The 17,645-nt window shown below is 41.4% G+C and overlaps 1 protein-coding gene across 1 annotated transcript in view; it reads left to right on the top strand.

The window, feature by feature from the left end:
- Positions 1–16,400, top strand: part of TRABD2A (TraB domain containing 2A) — an 81,029-nt gene extending 64,629 nt beyond the window's left edge. The window contains exons 5-7 of the mRNA XM_040417400.1: positions 3,244–3,334; positions 4,316–4,558; positions 15,945–16,400. Of these exons, the coding sequence (XP_040273334.1) occupies positions 3,244–3,334; positions 4,316–4,558; positions 15,945–16,125 (515 nt within the window). The 3' untranslated portion in view covers positions 16,126–16,400. The remainder of the gene's footprint in view (positions 1–3,243; positions 3,335–4,315; positions 4,559–15,944) is intronic.
- Positions 16,401–17,645: the final 1,245 nt, after the last annotated feature.

The following is a 17,645-nucleotide window of genomic DNA, read 5'->3' as shown; positions in this document are numbered from 1 at the left end:
CTGCTGCCTTGTCCGTGCTTAGATTGTATAGCGGTTGTGCTTGGTATCGTGCTCAGCCCCACTAAATTCTATGGGGAGCTGCTCCTAGGCCACGTGATCAATGAACATGTTGTCACTGACCTAGGAAAAGCTGAAAGAAGGCTGCGGTGCTCTTATTCATGGATCACTGGATCACTTTTTAGATTTCAGCTTGAAACATTCATACACCTAAACATACCTAAGAGTTTAACTAAGTGAGTCTAATGCCATGGAATTTGTATCAGGTTACACTCTATTTCTTTAAAAACCATCTGCAAAGGATAATCCTATTATCCAATAGTTTACGCACCCAAAGCCTCTGCCGTCTTACAATACCACCGTATGTAAGGGTTTTTATTGCAGGATTAAAAATATTTGAATCTCAGGCAGTTCCTTCATTGTACTGTAACTGATAAAATATCGTACTTTACATTTTTACATTTCTAGGGTTTACTTACACCACATATGCTAACTGTAGATCGATAGAAGACAGATTAGATAGATAGATACAGACAGATAGAGACAGACAGATATAGATAGATAGATAGATAGATAGATAGATAGATAGATAGATAGATAGATAGATATTTTGTACAGCATCCAAGTAGGTTTCCAACAGCTGCTCTAAAATTAAAGTGACAGGTGGAGGAAAAAAACGCATTTCATGTATTTTTAAGGAAATGCTCCTGGAGTTTTCTCAATGTGTGGTACCGCATGTAAAATTTAAGTCTGGTTTTCTCATTGCAGTGAATGGGGAAACATGTTTGAAAAAAATGTCATATTATGGGTAAAAAATGCAAAATGTAAAAAATTGATACAAATGTGCTTTCAATGGAGGGAAGAGGAGAAAGCTGCTGCCAGACACCTCTAGGGGTTTATCCCCAGGGAGAACTAAAAGATCAACGCACCCAAAGTGCAACGACAGCTACCCATACACAGTAGACTGTTGGCTGGACCAGCCTTTACCCTAGTTTCCTACATTCTCACCCCTGGCAATCAGTTATTGTCACAAAAGGGTTACCTGTATTAATGACACACCTCTACGGCATTCTTATACAGTAATATTGTATGCAGACTGGAATCGGGTTGATGATGACACATTCCCTTTGAAGTGCACCTGTACTTAGGCTACTTTATCATCTTCGTTTTTATTTTCTGATATTGAGATCCAGCGCAAAACCAGATCCAGCACCATTGACTTGCATTGTGTGTCAAGCTGGATCCTTTTTCTCTGACACAATAGAAAAAGGATCCGGCGCCTATTGACTTACCATGGTTTTAATGCCGGATCTGTCATTGCTGTTTTAAAGATAATACAACTGGATCCATTCATAACGGATGCAGTGGGTTGTGTTATTAAAAACAGAAGCGTTTTTGCTGATCCCTGCCGGACATTACTAGATGAATATAGCACAGAAATCTACCAGGGTATACAGTAGTTTCTAGCAGTTCTAGTTTATCTTTACAAAAAAATGAGTCTTGTCAATTCATTACAATAGGAGTCACAAAGGTAAGCTCCAAACTAAATTTGAGAGCGAAGGGACATAGGGAGAGGTTTATCAAAACTGGTGCAAAGGAAAACTGGCTTAGTTGCCCATAGGGATAAATCGTATTCCACCTTTTATATTTCAGAGTGCCGTTGGAAAATGAAAGGATCAATCTGATTGGTTGCTATGGGAAACTAAGTGAGTTATCCTTTGCATTAGTTTTGATAAATCTCCCCTGCAATGCTCCTTTGGGGCACCTTTAGTAAGTCCTGCACTTACAGACACTATTCATCAAGGAGCCTGGAGCGCTAGCTAATAAGTACAATAATAGTAAAGTCTCAAGCAGTGTGGTCTATACAGTATAATACATTGGTGAATTTTGGATTCGCAGATTTGTGACTTTTACCCTTCTTTGGCAACAACACCACTATTAAAAAAAAAAGTAGGCCTTGGGCAGTGGCGTGCATAGAGAAGCAAGGGCCCCATAACAAGGATCAAACCAGGTCCCCCACACAGGACAGAAGGGTTTCTGCCCAAACCATTTTCAATGACCCTTGGCCCATTTTATAACTGCCTTACTTACTAAAGGTTGTTCCTTTGAAGGGTAGAGTCCTGACCAAGTTTTTACCTCCAGAAGGAAGCGGAGATAATCCCAACTAAGACTGGGCCCCCTCTTGCCCTGGGCCCCATAGCAGTAGCCTGGTCTGCCGCTATTACGCATACCCACGGCCCTATACATTTACCAATATGTGTGCTAAAAAACTGGTATACATTACATCTAAAATCTACGCCAGCTTCCTGCTGACATACATTTCATTTTCTGGCTCCTGGAAATACCAAATATGATCCCCAGGTCTCCTGCTCAGCTCAGCAGGCGTGATGATGTCACTGCTGAGGAGCGTACAGGCTGCCGTTAGGGCATGGTAGAGTAGGGAGCTAACATCCTCAGGTCGCAGATACAGTTGAAATCAGGAAATGCCACAACTGTCCTGGAACCACAGGACAAACGCCAAAATCCGGGACTGTCCGATTACTCTGGCACAGTTTGGAGGTATGTTTCAGGTATAGCATACAGATTTGAGGGACAACACACAATTAAAAACCATAGCTTCAAAAACATGAGCCTCAGTTGAATCTCAACTTTGTATATACAGGGCAAAGGAAATTACATCACCTCCCGAATTACATCACTGCCTTTATTTTCACTCAATTCAAAACTCTCCTGAGAACCTGAAGTTGCAATGTGACAATAGTGGCCCTGTATTCAAGGTGAACACAAAACAGAAGGAACTATGGGGAGGACTAGGTCGGATTAGTAAAGCACTGGGCATATCAGATATAAGAACAAAACCATTTATGGCCATTCCATAGTAGCTTGAGCTAATCCATCTGCACGCTGTGGGTCTTGAGTTTTTTTTTTTTACATGTAAAGATAACACAGAAGAAAAGGAAAGCAAAACATGTGTAGACATTTTGGAAACTTATGACTGTCCAGTCCAACCTCCAGCACACTATGCCATAAAAGATCATATATGAAAATGTGAGCCACTAGGCATGAAAACTGACCAACCTCCTTCATTACTATGGAAGCGAATTGGTTGATAGAAATAACAGGCGTGGGAGCCTGCTGTGAATGTCCACACTGGATGACTATCAACCAACTTTTTTCTATTGTAGTCAAGCAAGGTATTGGTGGCAAATGGTAATCATTCACACTATTCTTCTAATCTCTGTGCAGGTCATTTCATGGGTAACAATACTGTCATTGATGTCTTAAAACGATACGGCTATGATGTGCATCACACCCCTGCTGGAAAGTCAATCATGAGGTAAGTCGCTACATTGTGTTTATGCTCTACGTTAACTAAATCACCAATTGGCATAGATAGCCATCGTTGCAGTGATCATATGACACATTTGTGTAGCAGACCCTGTAAGTAAATGTATTTGCATTTGCCCTACACGAGGTGGAGGTTCTGGTAGGAGCATCCATCTCAGATTCTTGCAAAAAAAAAGGACAAAATACCATAGCATGCTGCATCATGTCTAGCAGAATGCAGATATCCAGGCCAAAAACCTGACGGACCTTATTATGGGATCCATTTGGCATCTGTGGTATATAGCATATGCCGGATCCAGCAATTTTGGTTTTCTGGTTGGACGCCAGAACAGGTTCCAGCACCTATAACAGCATTAATAGCTCCAGTGAGCTATATCAGGCGCCCTTCAAATCCCTCATACAATGGAACTTGTGCAGTTCGATGGGCGCCGTAGTGCAAATGTGAGCAGAGTCAAAAGGTGGGTTTAGATGGGGCAATAATTGGGCAGATTATTGGGAATGAACATTCCTGTGAATGCTCGTTCCCAACAATCTGCCCGTCTAAAGCTGACATCGATCATCCAATGGACTAGCGAAATGCTTGTTCATCGGGTGATTCTGTAGTTCATCCAGGCACCTAAATTATTTTACTGGGCAGCAGATTGTGGGGTCTAAACAGCAATCTGCTGCCCAGAAACAGTTCAGCTGTATGAGGATGAGCAATCGCAATAGCAACCCCTCGTCCTCATACTGTGGAGGTGATCGCTGCATGTAAATACAGAGCTTCACCTCCACTTAACGAGCAGCCGACTGTCAGGAAGGAATGATTCCTTCCCGAAAATTGGCTGCTCCTCAGCACGTGAAAATGTGCCTTAAGAGCAAGCCTATTCTAACCTAATTTATTTAATATTTTAGACTTGGTTTTAGTAAATCCATTTTTCACATAAAAATGTTTCTAATGACTGCATCTGGTTTTGTTTCTTTCTGAAAGTGGCAAAAGTAAAAAGTCTCCTACCTCAAAGTTGTCACCTTCTCCAGCTTCAATGTTATCATCCCCATGCGCATCTATGAGGCCTAAAATAAACCCACTCAAAGAGAAAGAGATGATACCCAACCTGCTCATGTCTGATAATGTAGATGGAATGGCCAAGGATGACAGGAAGTACAAAAAGAAGAAGCCAAAGAAGGAAAAACACCGTCACTTTAGTGACCTCTGGGTTCGCATTCAAGATAGGTAAATAAGAACACCTTTTAATTTCAAATTGGCATGGATGGGAAATACAATCAGCGGCATATACTTGTATGGCTGCTACAGTAAGTAGACATGCATCTAAAGGCATCACTGTTTTAGCGTCCCTACACACATGCATTTTTTTGCAAAAACTGTGTTTGCCCACTAGCATTTTCTTCATGGTATTTCCTTATAGAAAAGGTGATGTGTAAATTCCTGAAACAATGGCATGAGCTACAGTATGTTATATTTTTCATGAGAAGCCAGAAACACAAAAACACCACCTAATGAAAAGAAATGCTAAAAAAAAATGCAAAAGTGCAGAAAAATGGCAAGCAAAATGTACATGTGAACCCACCCTCTTACAGACCACTGGGGAAGATTCTAGGTGTATCAGTGAGCTAACCACACGTGGTTCACCGTTTACTGCTGGCCTGTACCTGAACTTGCAACTTGAATTGTCACCGCCTTCTATGTGGGGAATTCGGCTGTCACTGACAACCGACTCCCCGCTCCTGCAGCATCACAATCTCTATGCTGCTGTAGACTCAGTAAGGACATTCAGAAATCCCCTGTGAGCCACCTGTGGATCCACCAGACATTTTAAGTTGTCCATCAGTCCACAGATATTTAAAGGACCACTAAATCCTAAAAAAAACAAGGGGGGGGGGAGTATAATATGTGGAGTACAGTTTGTCTATAGCTCTTTCTACCTGGACATCTGCAAACTGCTACAGAAAGTAGTTTTAGCAGATTTTAAGCAGGAATGCTTCCTTCAACCCTGCCCCTCCAACTTCAGCTGGTGACCGGCTTTGTACACTAGGATGACTTCACAGTCAAAACCGGAAGGTCAGGGAAAGGATTAATGCCCATTCAATGGACACCCAGAGCACTGTGAAAAAGGAGGAAACTGCTAAACTTGAGCAGCTTCTTAGAAACCCTCCCGCTGAATGTGTGCAGGCATACTATACAGTATCAGGGCACTGACACTACAGAAAATGCTACCTAAATGTCATTTGCCTAGGGGTTTCTCACTGTCTGTCTATGCACATTCGATATTCATTCATCCAGAGACCTGGATTACGAGTCTTGTAGAGCTGTACACACTGTCCATATAATGTTACCATTACATTATGGTAGATTTAGCATTCTGTAGTCTCTATTAAAGTTCCACATGGTGGTAACCCAGTTTTCCCAGGACCCTGAAAGCCAAATCTGCCTAGCTGTGGCACTATTTAGGAGTTAGGAGGGGGATTTGTCTTGGTAGATTTAGTATTCTTCAGTCTCTACTACAGGTCAACATGGTTATCACACAGCTTTCTCAGGATCCTGAAAGCCAAATCTGCCTAGCTGTGGCACTATTTAGGAGTTAGGAGGGGGATTTGTCTTGGTAGATTTAGTATTCTTCAGTCTCTACTACAGGTCCACATGGTTATCAATCTGCTTAGCTATGGCACTATTTGGGAGTAAGGGTACGGATTTATTTGGGCACACTTAGTATTTAGTGGGACCTATTACAGCTCCACATAATGTGTTACCCAGCCTTTCAGGGACCCTGAATGACAAATGTGTCTAGCTATGATACGGTATAGATTTGTCACAGGGATTTTTCATCAACTTCTCATGGCTCCTGTCTAGGAAATACAACTAGGAATTCTAGGATACTGGGGATTTACAAATGTATAAACATGCTGATCTGGCATTCCATGAAGTCTAAGGGCAAAAGTTGAATGACTTTCCATGTAGAGCTGTAAACGAGGCCTAATTAGCTGTGTTAACACTACTTGGTACTACTGGTACTATGTATTACAGCTGGTATTATGACTGCTACATATAGTTTACACTGTTGGTAACTAGTGCAGTGACCGGGTGTGGGGGCGCAGTCACAGGGAGTGTGTGAATGAGGGTGACCAGATGTGTGTAGTGATAGTTTGTACTCCCAGTTCTGAGGCTCCCTGGGTCGGTGTGCAGTGATGGGAAGGGAAGACCTGTTATTCCCTTCAGGGCAGACTCCTGTTCTGGGGTCCTTCTGTGTGATGATGGTTGAGGTGACCTTGATAGTGAAGGTTTTAAGACTCAAGGCAGGGTCCCAGTTATCGTAATGCATAACGCCTGGAGGTGTAAATTTAGTGCAGCATGCAATGATGAGACATCTGGGCAGCTGAACAGTTTTTTACTGAAGAATTCAAATGCAAACACATCAGGACAGTTCTTAAATGAAATGGGCTGGCTGATGTTACACAGAATGCAGTCTCCACAGATGTTACAGTTCTCACAGCTGCACAAGTCATCACAGAGCAAAAGGTGTCTCTAAAATCGTTGAAGCAATCTTCTTTACTCTGCACTTTTCTAACAGACCTGTGCTTTAGCATCCAGATGTGTGGTTTAATACTTCACTAGTTAAGATCTAACAACATTTCCCTCAATGGCCGGCAAACTTTTCTGCAACATTCTTTGAACAGTGCAGGAAAAACGTGGATAGATCGGCACCCAAATAAAAACAAATTCCTTTATTAACTCAGAACATAGTAGAAAAATATTAAAACCACTGTCGCTTACGCGTTTCGGGTATACAAGCCCCTTTCTCAATGCCCGAAACGCGTAAGCGACAGTGGTTTTAATATTTTTCTACTATGTTCTGAGTTAATAAAAAAAAATGTTTTATTTGGGTACCGGAACTATCCACATTTTTCCTGCATTGTTCCGGGTTGCCAGCCCAGATCGCGTGCACCATACCTGCATGGAGGTGAGCTGATCCAAATTTATTTTTTATTGTTATTATTCTTTGAACAGGCTGCTAATCCACACTTCCACCTTGGGATGTGAAGATTTTACACAGTGGGCCAAACTGTGCTTTGGTGTTCTCAGGCACCGGAGGCTTCTCTTGAACACGGGTGCTTTTTAAGGCTATTTATCCCTTAGAAATTATTCTGTGGATGATTGGCACTCTTTCTGGACTCACACTGAAATGTATATTCTCAAATAAAATAATCACTTTACTGGTGAAGCTACAATATATAAAAATATAATAAAAAAGAGGTATTGATGAGGATATTAAAAATTGAGAACCACGATATAAATATCAGTAGATAACCCTATCAGTAGATAACAATATATGATAGTGAAAGAGCTATTAATATTGGACACTAGATAAAAAACACAATCAGTAGTTAGCAAAAATGTCAGAAGATAGTAAAATTGTATATACACTGTTAAAAAAAATAAAGGGAACACTTAAACAACACAATGTAACTCCAAGTCAATCACACTTCTCTGAAATCAAACTGTCCACTTAGGAAGCAACACTGAGTGACAATCAATTTCACATGCTGTTGTGCAAATTGGATAGACAACAGGTGGAAATTATAGGCAATTAGCAAGACACCCCCAATAAAGGAGTGGTTCTGCAGGTGGTGACCACAGACCACTTCTCAGTTCCTATGCTTCCTGGCTGATGTTTTGGTCACTTTTGAATGCTAGCGGTGCTTTCACTCTAGTGGTAGCATGAGACGGAGTCTACAACCCACACAAGTGGCTCAGGTAGTGCAGCTTATCCAGGATGGCACATCAATGCGAGCTGTGGCAAGAAGGTTTGCTGTGTCTGTCAGCGTAGTGTCCAGAGCATGGAGGCGCTACCAGGAGACAGGCCAGTACATCAGGAGACGTGGAGGAGGCCGTAGGAGGACAACAACCCAGCAGCAGGACCGCTACCTCCGCCTTTGTGCAAGGAGGAACAGGAGGAGCACTGCCAGAGCCCTGCAAAATGACCTCCAGCAGGCCACAAATGTGCATGTGTCTGCTCAAACGGTCAGAAACAGACTCCATGAGGGTGATATGAGGGCCCGACGTCCACAGGTGGGGGTTGTGCTTACAGCCCAACACCATGCAGGACGTTTGGCATTTGCCAGAGAACACCAAGATTGGCAAATTCGCCACTGGCGCCCTGTGCTCTTCACAGATGAAAGCAGGTTCACACTGAGCACATGTGACAGACGTGACAGAGTCTGGAGACGCCGTGGAGAACGTTCTGCTGCCTGCAACATCCTCCAGCATGACCGGTTTGGCATTGGGTCAGTAATAGTGTGGGGTGGCATTTCTTTGGAGGGCCGCACAGCCCTCCATGGGCTCGCCAGAGGTAGCCTGACTGCCATTAGGTACCGAGATGAGATCCTCAGACCCCTTGTGAGACCATATGCTGGTGTGGTTGGCCCTGGGTTCCTCCTAATGCAAGACAATGCTAGACCTCATGTGGCTGGAGTGTGTCAGCAGTTCCTGCAAGACGAAGGCATTGAAGCTATGGACTGGCCCGCCCGTTCCCCAGACCTAAATCTAATTGAGCACATCTGGGACATCATGTCTCGCTCTATCCACCAACGTCACGTTGCACCACAGACTGTCCAGGAGTTGGCAGATGCTTTAGTCCAGGTCTGGGAGGAGATCCCTCAGGAGACTGTCCGCCACCTCATCAGGAGCATGCACAGGCGTTGTAGTAGGCCACACACACTACTGAGCCTCATTTTGACTTGTTTTAAGGACATTACATCAAAGTTGGATCAGCCTGTAGTGTGTTTTTCCACTTTAATTTTAAGTGTGACTCCAAATCCAGACCTCCATGGGTTGAAAAATTTTATTTCCATTTTTTTTATTTTTGTGTGATTTTGTTGTCTGCACATTCAACTATGTAAAGAACATAGTATTTCAGAAGAATATTTAATTAACTCAGATCTAGGATGTGTTATTTTTGTGTTCCCTTTATTTTTTTTAACAGTGTACATATACACAATTGTAAAAGTTTGCACTAAAGCAGTTTGCGCTAAAAAAAGAAGTAGATAACAGTGCATGTGTATCGGTATAAACAATTAATTGCAAGTATATAACTTACACTATATCAATTCATGCAACACTGCTACCACAATATCTATGGTGGTGTATTTCTGTAACAGTGGCCGTTTTTTGTGTCCTTTTGGTGGCACTTATTTTTGAATATGTATAACAGTAAAGGAATCCAATGTGAATTATTCACAGTAGGTTGGTAAATATCCAAGATCCTTCTTACTTTCAGTTTGTTATCAGCCTAGGTACCTCAGATCTCAGTTGTAGAGATCTCAGTTGCAGTTGCATGCCGGCCGTGGCGTCCCACATGAATATAAAGGGGAGACTGCCGTATGCAGCATATTTTTAATAATTCACATTGGATACCTTTACTGTTAATTTTACTATCTACTAACATTATTTTTATCAAGTGTCCAATATTAATAGCTCTTTCACTATCATATATTGTTATCTATTGATAGGGTTATCTACTGATATTTATATTGTGGTTCTCAATTTTTAATATCCTCATCAATACCTCTTTTTATTATATTTTTATATATTATAGCTTCACCAATAAAGTGATTATTTTATTTGAGAATATACGTTTCAGTGTCCACAAAGAGTGCCAATCATCTACTGAATAATTTCTATTTTTATGTGTGGGTGAACCATATTGATTAGAGCACCTACATCCTGGTAGTGGACAAGTGAGCCACCCTATTCACCTCTTTTTTATCGTATTTATCCCTTAGGTCTCTACACCTCTCTTGCATTTGGCCTACTTTTTGGAGATGTTCTGGATCAATCCTGAGTGGTACCAGATCCAGGATGAGCTACCCTGTCAGCTACACACATATGCTTCCTTCTCCTAGCCCTACCTAGCCTAGTCTCAAAACTGACTCTCTCTAGAATGCTATGTCTCCTGTTATTTTTCATAGTCTGCAATTGTGATATCAGGCAAAACAAGATTATGTTAGTTATTTTTTTTTTGTTGTTTTTTTGGATTCTGTGTTTAGTGCTCTAATAAGCTTTGATAGTCAAGCAGTGCTTTACCATCAGGGGGTTCAAGTTACAAACAGAGTCATAAATAACATAGCAACAAAGATGTCAACAATTAAAACAAGAGGACTGAGGGCCCTGCTTGCAAGTTTACAATCTATGAATGATTCTATATCACTTAAAAAGTACAGTGTAAGAAACTCTCTTTCAAACTGGTGTGTGCAATGTGGTAATTAGCCACAAGTAGTCATCTGGATGAGCCATTCTTTTGAATAGTCATGCTGTCAGGGCTGTAACTACACCTAATGTAGTGTGTTTTACATGCTAAAGAGGGTCCCATGTCAGCAGAAATGCTACTAAAATCCTGCACCTGCAGTGTTAATTCCTGTGCCTGGCAGCTCGGTGGGATGCTCCATCACTATGGCTTAGTAGGTCACTTCACATGCCTGGGAAGTGGAAATCAACAGTGTGTGAGCAAGATTTCAGAAGCGTTTGTACAGATGTGGGACCCTCTATGGCATGTCAATCAGGATGGCTTAAAAAAATAAATAAAAGAAGCAATATTGGACCCTCTTTGGCATGTCATTCAGGATGCCTTATTTATCTCACCGATTCCCCACCTGTCTCTACTTTCTGGTGCTTCTTGACATGGTAATGTGAGCCAACCTTTGGCCTCATGCACACGACCGTTGTTGTGTTCCGTTCTGCAAAATAGGGTTCCGTTGTTCCGTGATCCATTTCCGTTGTTGTTTCCGTGTGTCTTCCTTTATTTTTGGAGGATTACCAGACATGAAGGAAAGCAAAAAAAAAGTCTAAGTCAAGTTTGCCAGGCAAATGATAGGAAAAAAACGGACGCGGACGACAATCTTGTGTGCCTCCGTGTTTTTTCACGGACCCATTGACTTGAATGGGTCCCCGAATCGTTGTCCGTGAAAAAAATAGGGCAGGTCATATTTTTTTGACGGACTGGAAACACGGATCACGGACACGGATGACAAATGGTGCATTAGCCGAGTTTTCAACGAACCCATTGAAAGTCAATGGGTCCGGAGAAAATCACGGAAAACGGAACAACGGACACGGAACACAACAACGGTCGTGTGCATGAGGCCTTTGACTGAGGTTGATCACTTATGCCGCTTGTGATGGGCTGAGCAGTTACATTTCCTTTATTGAGAGGAACCAGGAAGTAGAGACATGAAGAGACTTGGAAAGTGGTGGAACTGGAGGGCAAGGGAATCAGTCAGATGAGTATGACTCTTTTATTCATTTTTTTTTATTTTATAAAGCCATTCTCACTTTTTTATCAGATGGAGAACCCCTTTAATAAGATCCAGTATTTAGTACAAAGAGAACAGCATAGTCTCACTCTCATTCTTGATATTTATCAGACTACTGAAATGAGTTGTGTTGAATTTCCGAGGTTAGACATAGCCTTGAGCAATTGGATAATGCTAATAGTAGTTATACTTACAGAGTAGGTTATTTATTAATCTAGAGTCTAACCAACGTGACTGACCATTTATCAGCTTAATAAATGACTTTTTATTGAACTGTATGAGCTCGCTGTTAATGACAAATGAAGAAGGCAAACCTAATATTACTAAGACTATGACACGTATAGAGACTGAAGACAGCAGCCCTGTGCCATTTTGTGTACTCTTTCTATACATTGATGATCTTCACATTTTTGCCAAAATGTACATTTCTGGTTTATTTTTGCCTTTGGTTTGTGGAGGTGATAAATGTTTGTATTATTGTTTGGCAGAAGTACTGCCTATTGGTCGTCAATTTGAAGGCCAGTTTCTCTAACAAACTTATGAAGGTGAGCTCAAATAGATTTTTTAACTCCTATATATTCCTTCCACATATCCTCACAACTTATCCTGTAGTTACCATCTACCATAATTACTCTGGCTTTATGGGTAGAGCTTCCCTGTAGGTAGTTCTCTGTGGCCACTGCAAGAGGACATGATGTCATTTGGACATTACTTAGGAAAGAAGGTAGCATCGCATAGGTAGCAAACATAAGTAGCAAACATTTTCTTTAATACAAATATACAAAATTGAGGTTCACACATAGTAGATGCCGATCAGACAGACCGGCAGAGACACCAGTGCAGTCATCATGTCACTGCTTAAACTAACAGAGCACTTCTGCCATGCGATAAATGAGTTGATATGGCAGCCACCCGGCCCAGAGCACAATGTCTGACTAGTGTCAGCACTCTCAGGGTGCCTTCACATGCGGCGGATGTTGTTGCAGAAAATTCCGCAACTGAAAATAAGTTTATTCATTTGAATAGGGCTGAAAGCACATGGATTTCTTCAAGCGAATGGAACTGATTTAAATTTGCGGAATTTTCTGCAACAAAATCCGCAGCGTGTGAAGACACCCTTACATATCAGGAATCAGTAAGCGTGGTAGGCGGCAGTCACATCAGCTGATTTTTTTACAGTACCTCTGTCAGCTTTAGTCTGGGGACACACATAGTTTTTTTTTTTGTGTTGGCATTTTGAGGGGTTTTGTAGGTTTTGGTGTGTTGTTGTTGGCGTTCTTTTAGTTTTTTGTTTTTTTTCAGTACGTGCCAGCTCCAGAATTTACATGGAAGTATATGAGAAACAGTAAATGCAGCACACAAAAGTGTTTTTATGTAGTGGTGTTTTATCACACTTGAGGTACATATTGGGGGTCAATGGTGTTTTCGTTTTGATTTGCAGCATGCTCTGGGTCTGGCATTTTCTCAGGTTTTTGTCGAATAGATATCCATTAGTTATGTTTTTTGCATTGCTTGAAAAAATGCCAGAGTGTTACATTTTAATGGTGTTTTACATGTTTTTTTTTGTTCCAATGTTTTTTTTACCGTATTTCTTACATTTAGGGTTCATTCACACATCCGTTGTTTCTTTCCTGATCTGTTCCGTTTTTTGCTGAACAGATCTGGACCAGATCTGTACCCATTCATTTTCAATGGGTCCTGAAAAAAAATCAGACATTGAGCTGTCCGATTTTTTTCAGGACCCATTGAAAATGAATGGGTCCAGATCTGTTCCGCAAAAAACGGAACAGATCAGGAAAGAAACAACGGACGTGTGAATGGACCCTAACAAAGGTGTCCCCTCCTATGCTGAATCCTAGCTGCAGCTGGGGAGTGCCCCACCTATCCTCAACTAGTTGCTTCCCGTCTCAGACCACAGCTGATATATAATTGTATAATATATAAATGGAACTCTCAAACTCCTTAAACACTGGGGGAGATTTATCAAAACTGGTGTAAAGTAGAACTGGCATAGTCACCCATAGCAACCAATCAGATTCCACCTTTAATTTTTCGAAGCTCCTTTGGAAAATGAAAGGTGGAATCTGATTGGTTGCTATGGCCAACTAAGGCTACTTTCACACCAGCATTTTTACTGAATCCGGCAGGGATCAGCAAAAACGCTTCTATTACTGATAATACAGCCATCTGCATCCGTTATGAACGGATCCGGTTGTATTATCTTTAACATTGCCAAGACAGATCCATCATGAGCTCATTGAAAGTCAGTGGCGGACGGATCCGTTTTCTATTGTGGCAGAGAAAACGGATCCGTCCCCATTGACTTGCATTGGGGGACATGCCAGACCCGTCTTGCTCCACATCCCAGGACGGAAAGCAAACTACAACATGCTGCGGTTTGCTCTCTGGTATTGGAACGCAACTAAACGGAACGGAATGCATTTTGGAGCATTCCATTCTGTTCAGTTCAGTTTTGTCCCCATTGACAATGAATGGGGACAAAACTAAAGCATTTTTTTTTTCCGGTATTGAGCCCCTATAACGGATCTTAATACCGTAAAACTAAAACGCTAGTGTGGTAGCCTAAGACAGTTTTCCTTTACACCAGTTTTGGTAAATCTTCCCCATTGTGTGATAAAAAAAAACTTTCATTATCAAGTGTCATCTTTCCACATGTATCTATGACATAGAAGAACATTTTGACAGGAGTCCCCCTTGCTCTAGTTCCTCTTGACCATCAGGATATCCATGTGAGGGACAGACCTTTGTAGCAGCCATTCTCAAAGTTTGCTAATTTAATGGCATCTTCATGTGAGAATTATATTGACTTCAGTGGAGAAACACAAAGCAAACAAAAGATCTTTAGCACTGAGATGTGAAATGCCTCACCCACTAACAGGCTAAATCTCTTACTGTGTGCCTGGTGTGCGTGTTTGTGAACGTAATAAACCTGCTTCCAATTGCAGCTGTCCTATTTAACACAAAAATACTCTTGGAAACCATGCTTGCAATGGTAGATACTTCGCTGTGCTTGATTTTGTCTAAAATTGTGGCATATTTGTTGCAAAAAGTCACATCGTGTATTTTTCCCCACATTCGAGCAGGTTTGTGGCTTGGAGGAAAAGGGTTATGGGGTCACACGTAGCAGATTTTTTCCCCCAGAAATTTCTGTGACTGAAAATCACTTTGATTCATTTAAATGGGGTTGTTTTGGCAGCAAGCACATGGATCTCTGCAAGCCTCCTGAATGGAACTGATTTTCCAGATTGCAGAAGTTTGTGTAAAAAAACTTTTCTGCCACACGTGAATTCACCCTAAGACAGTGTTCCTCAACTCCAGTGCTCACGGCCCACCTGCCGGTCATCTTTTCAGGATTTCCTTAACATTGAGCAGGTGATATTCTGCGGGATATTCTGAAATCATGAGCGACAGGTGGGCCCTGAGGACTGGAGTTGAGGAACACTGCCCTAAGACATCTAAAAGGGGAGCAGCCTATAGATGTGCCAGATTTATCATACAACCTGAGCCACTGTGATAATGGTGACACATTTATAGATTGCCCGTCTAAATGTCTACCTTGTCTAAAGATCCCCACACATATTCAACATATGCTGGCCAAACCATTGCTTCTGCCAAGAGCTATGTCTCCTGACTCCCTCACAACTCCCTCATACAAATACAGAGAAGAAAGTCACTGTCAGATACTTCTGGTGGCAGCTTATCTCCCGGGAGAATTGTTGGGTACACTAATGTTTATGGGGGCCTTAACTCTAAATCTGGGCCATTGTTTTCAGAAGGGGACAAACTATAATGGTGAACAATGACAATTGCAACAATTATTTGCCCGATATTTAACCTACAGTATGTCTCACTGCCACACCAACCTACACTCTACCAATAAAGAAAGGTTCAATTGTAGGTGGAAATGTCTTCCATGATGATTGGCCATAGTTTATTAACTTGATACCAGGGTATGGCAGGTCTGAGGGAAAAGTACAAGTGAGGCAAGGAAGTGGCGTCAGTGGACCTCAATATTTGTACCTCCAATGCCAGCTGTAATTTCAGTCAAGGGGGCTACACTGTAAAAATACCAGTGTCTGTGTTGTCATAATTGTTACAAGCAATGACAACGACCGCAGTTCATAGTCACAACTGTGATTACCAATTTGGCAGAAAGTGGTGGTGCTGGGTCATTTGTGGAAATGTAGAAGCTGGAGTGATGGTATTGTTCTTTAAATTCGCATAGTTTTTGTCTTCCTTTCCATAATTGACTATATTTTCTTGTTTTATTACAGTGTCACTGACCCTCCCCCACACATCCAAATTATTAATGGATATATAACACTGGAACCACAACCCAGAAGATATGGAAATGACTCTTTTATGCAGGCAGTTAACAGTGGCTCTTCAGCGCAATCAGTTTTCACTGTTCTATTACTGTTTATTTGCCATTTACAGCAAATGCTAATACAGTGAGGATCTGAAAGAATAAAACACCAATATACTTGAATGGGCATTCATGCAAATGGAAAATACACTGGTCCCTCAAGTTACAATATAAATTGGTTGCAGGATGACCATTATAAGATATAAAACCATTGTAACTTAAGTTTGTAACTCTAAGGAAAAAATGGAATTGGTTCCAAAGCCCCAAAATGTCAGACCAAGATAAAAGAAAATGAAGATTTAAGAAAAATAATCAGATATCTAAGACAGATAAAGCAAGTCCTTACATATGAAAGTCCGGAATAGTTGCTAATTACTTTTGATGATGAGGACAGGAGCTTTTTCAGGATCCTGTGAAGCACACAGTATACCAGGAAAATAAAATTGAGCCGCCCTCACCTGACATCCAAAGGAGCAGCTCATCCTGGTACAGATAGAGGGCAGTACAGGACATGTAGAGAGGAGCTACTGGACAAATAGTACAGGTGTTTCACCAGAGAAATGGCCATGTTGATTGGTTAGAACTGAGTCTGAGACAATGTATATTGAGACTAGTTTCAACAGATGATGGTTCAGGAAACACCATTGTAGGTATTGTATCCGGAGGCCATTGTATCTTGAGGGACCACTGCAGTGTGTAAGCCAGCACCGGAAAAGAGTCTATTGGCATACAAATGTTTAGTGACTTCTGCCCTAAGTGCTTTACCTTGTAATGGACAGTTAATATAATTTTGCAGATTAATAATGAACAGATAATATACTTTTTATTGGAAAAGTTATAATTTTTCTTCTCTTGAGGAAGGATGTTTCATGTTAATCCCATAATGCACTTGGGAAATGTACATTGTACAATGACATAGATGTATTTTAGATTTATAAAGTCAAATAAAATTATTTTTTATCTAAAAATGTATGCTGTCGTGATTGTATGTCTGTCATTTACTCTTCAGTGAATCACTAGAAGAACACATGTATCATTTCATGAGATAGCTCTACTGTAACAGAAAGATATTCATGCGGGGAGTGTATGGCGCGTCTGCTTCATACACACTCCATGCACACCAAGTGCCAGCATCAGGAATTAGAAATAACTGTGATCCTGGACTTTTAACTCATCTGACCCAGTTAATTGTGGGATGTCAAGCAGTTGTCATGGCCGTTGGGATTCTTATGAAGGCCTCAGGCCTGCCATTTTAGTAGGCAGGTTAAAATATGCAGAGGCAGATGGTAATAGAATGACACTGCAGGTCCACAGAAGTATTGCAGTATTCCTTTAATATTCAGATTTCATCTTTGGATCTTTGCAGTACAAGCAAATGCATGTTCAAGTCCCCTTAAAGGAGTATTCCAGGATTTCACTATTGATGTCCTATCCTCAGGGTCGGTCATCAATTTCTGTCTGCTTGGGGTCCGTCACCCTGTGCCCCAGCTTTTAAGGAGTAGCTCCAGAAGCCAATCTCAGATCTACACAGCTCTGGCCATTGTGTAGTACAGGGATCAGCAACCTTCAGCACTCCTGGTGTTTTGAAACTACAACTCCCAGAATCCTC

This window comes from Bufo bufo, chromosome 2 (genome assembly GCF_905171765.1).
Source record: "Bufo bufo chromosome 2, aBufBuf1.1, whole genome shotgun sequence".
NCBI lineage: Eukaryota > Metazoa > Chordata > Amphibia > Anura > Bufonidae > Bufo > Bufo bufo.
The sequence above is the reverse complement of the archived record's forward strand: the minus strand, read 5'-3'. Positions and strand labels throughout refer to the sequence as shown.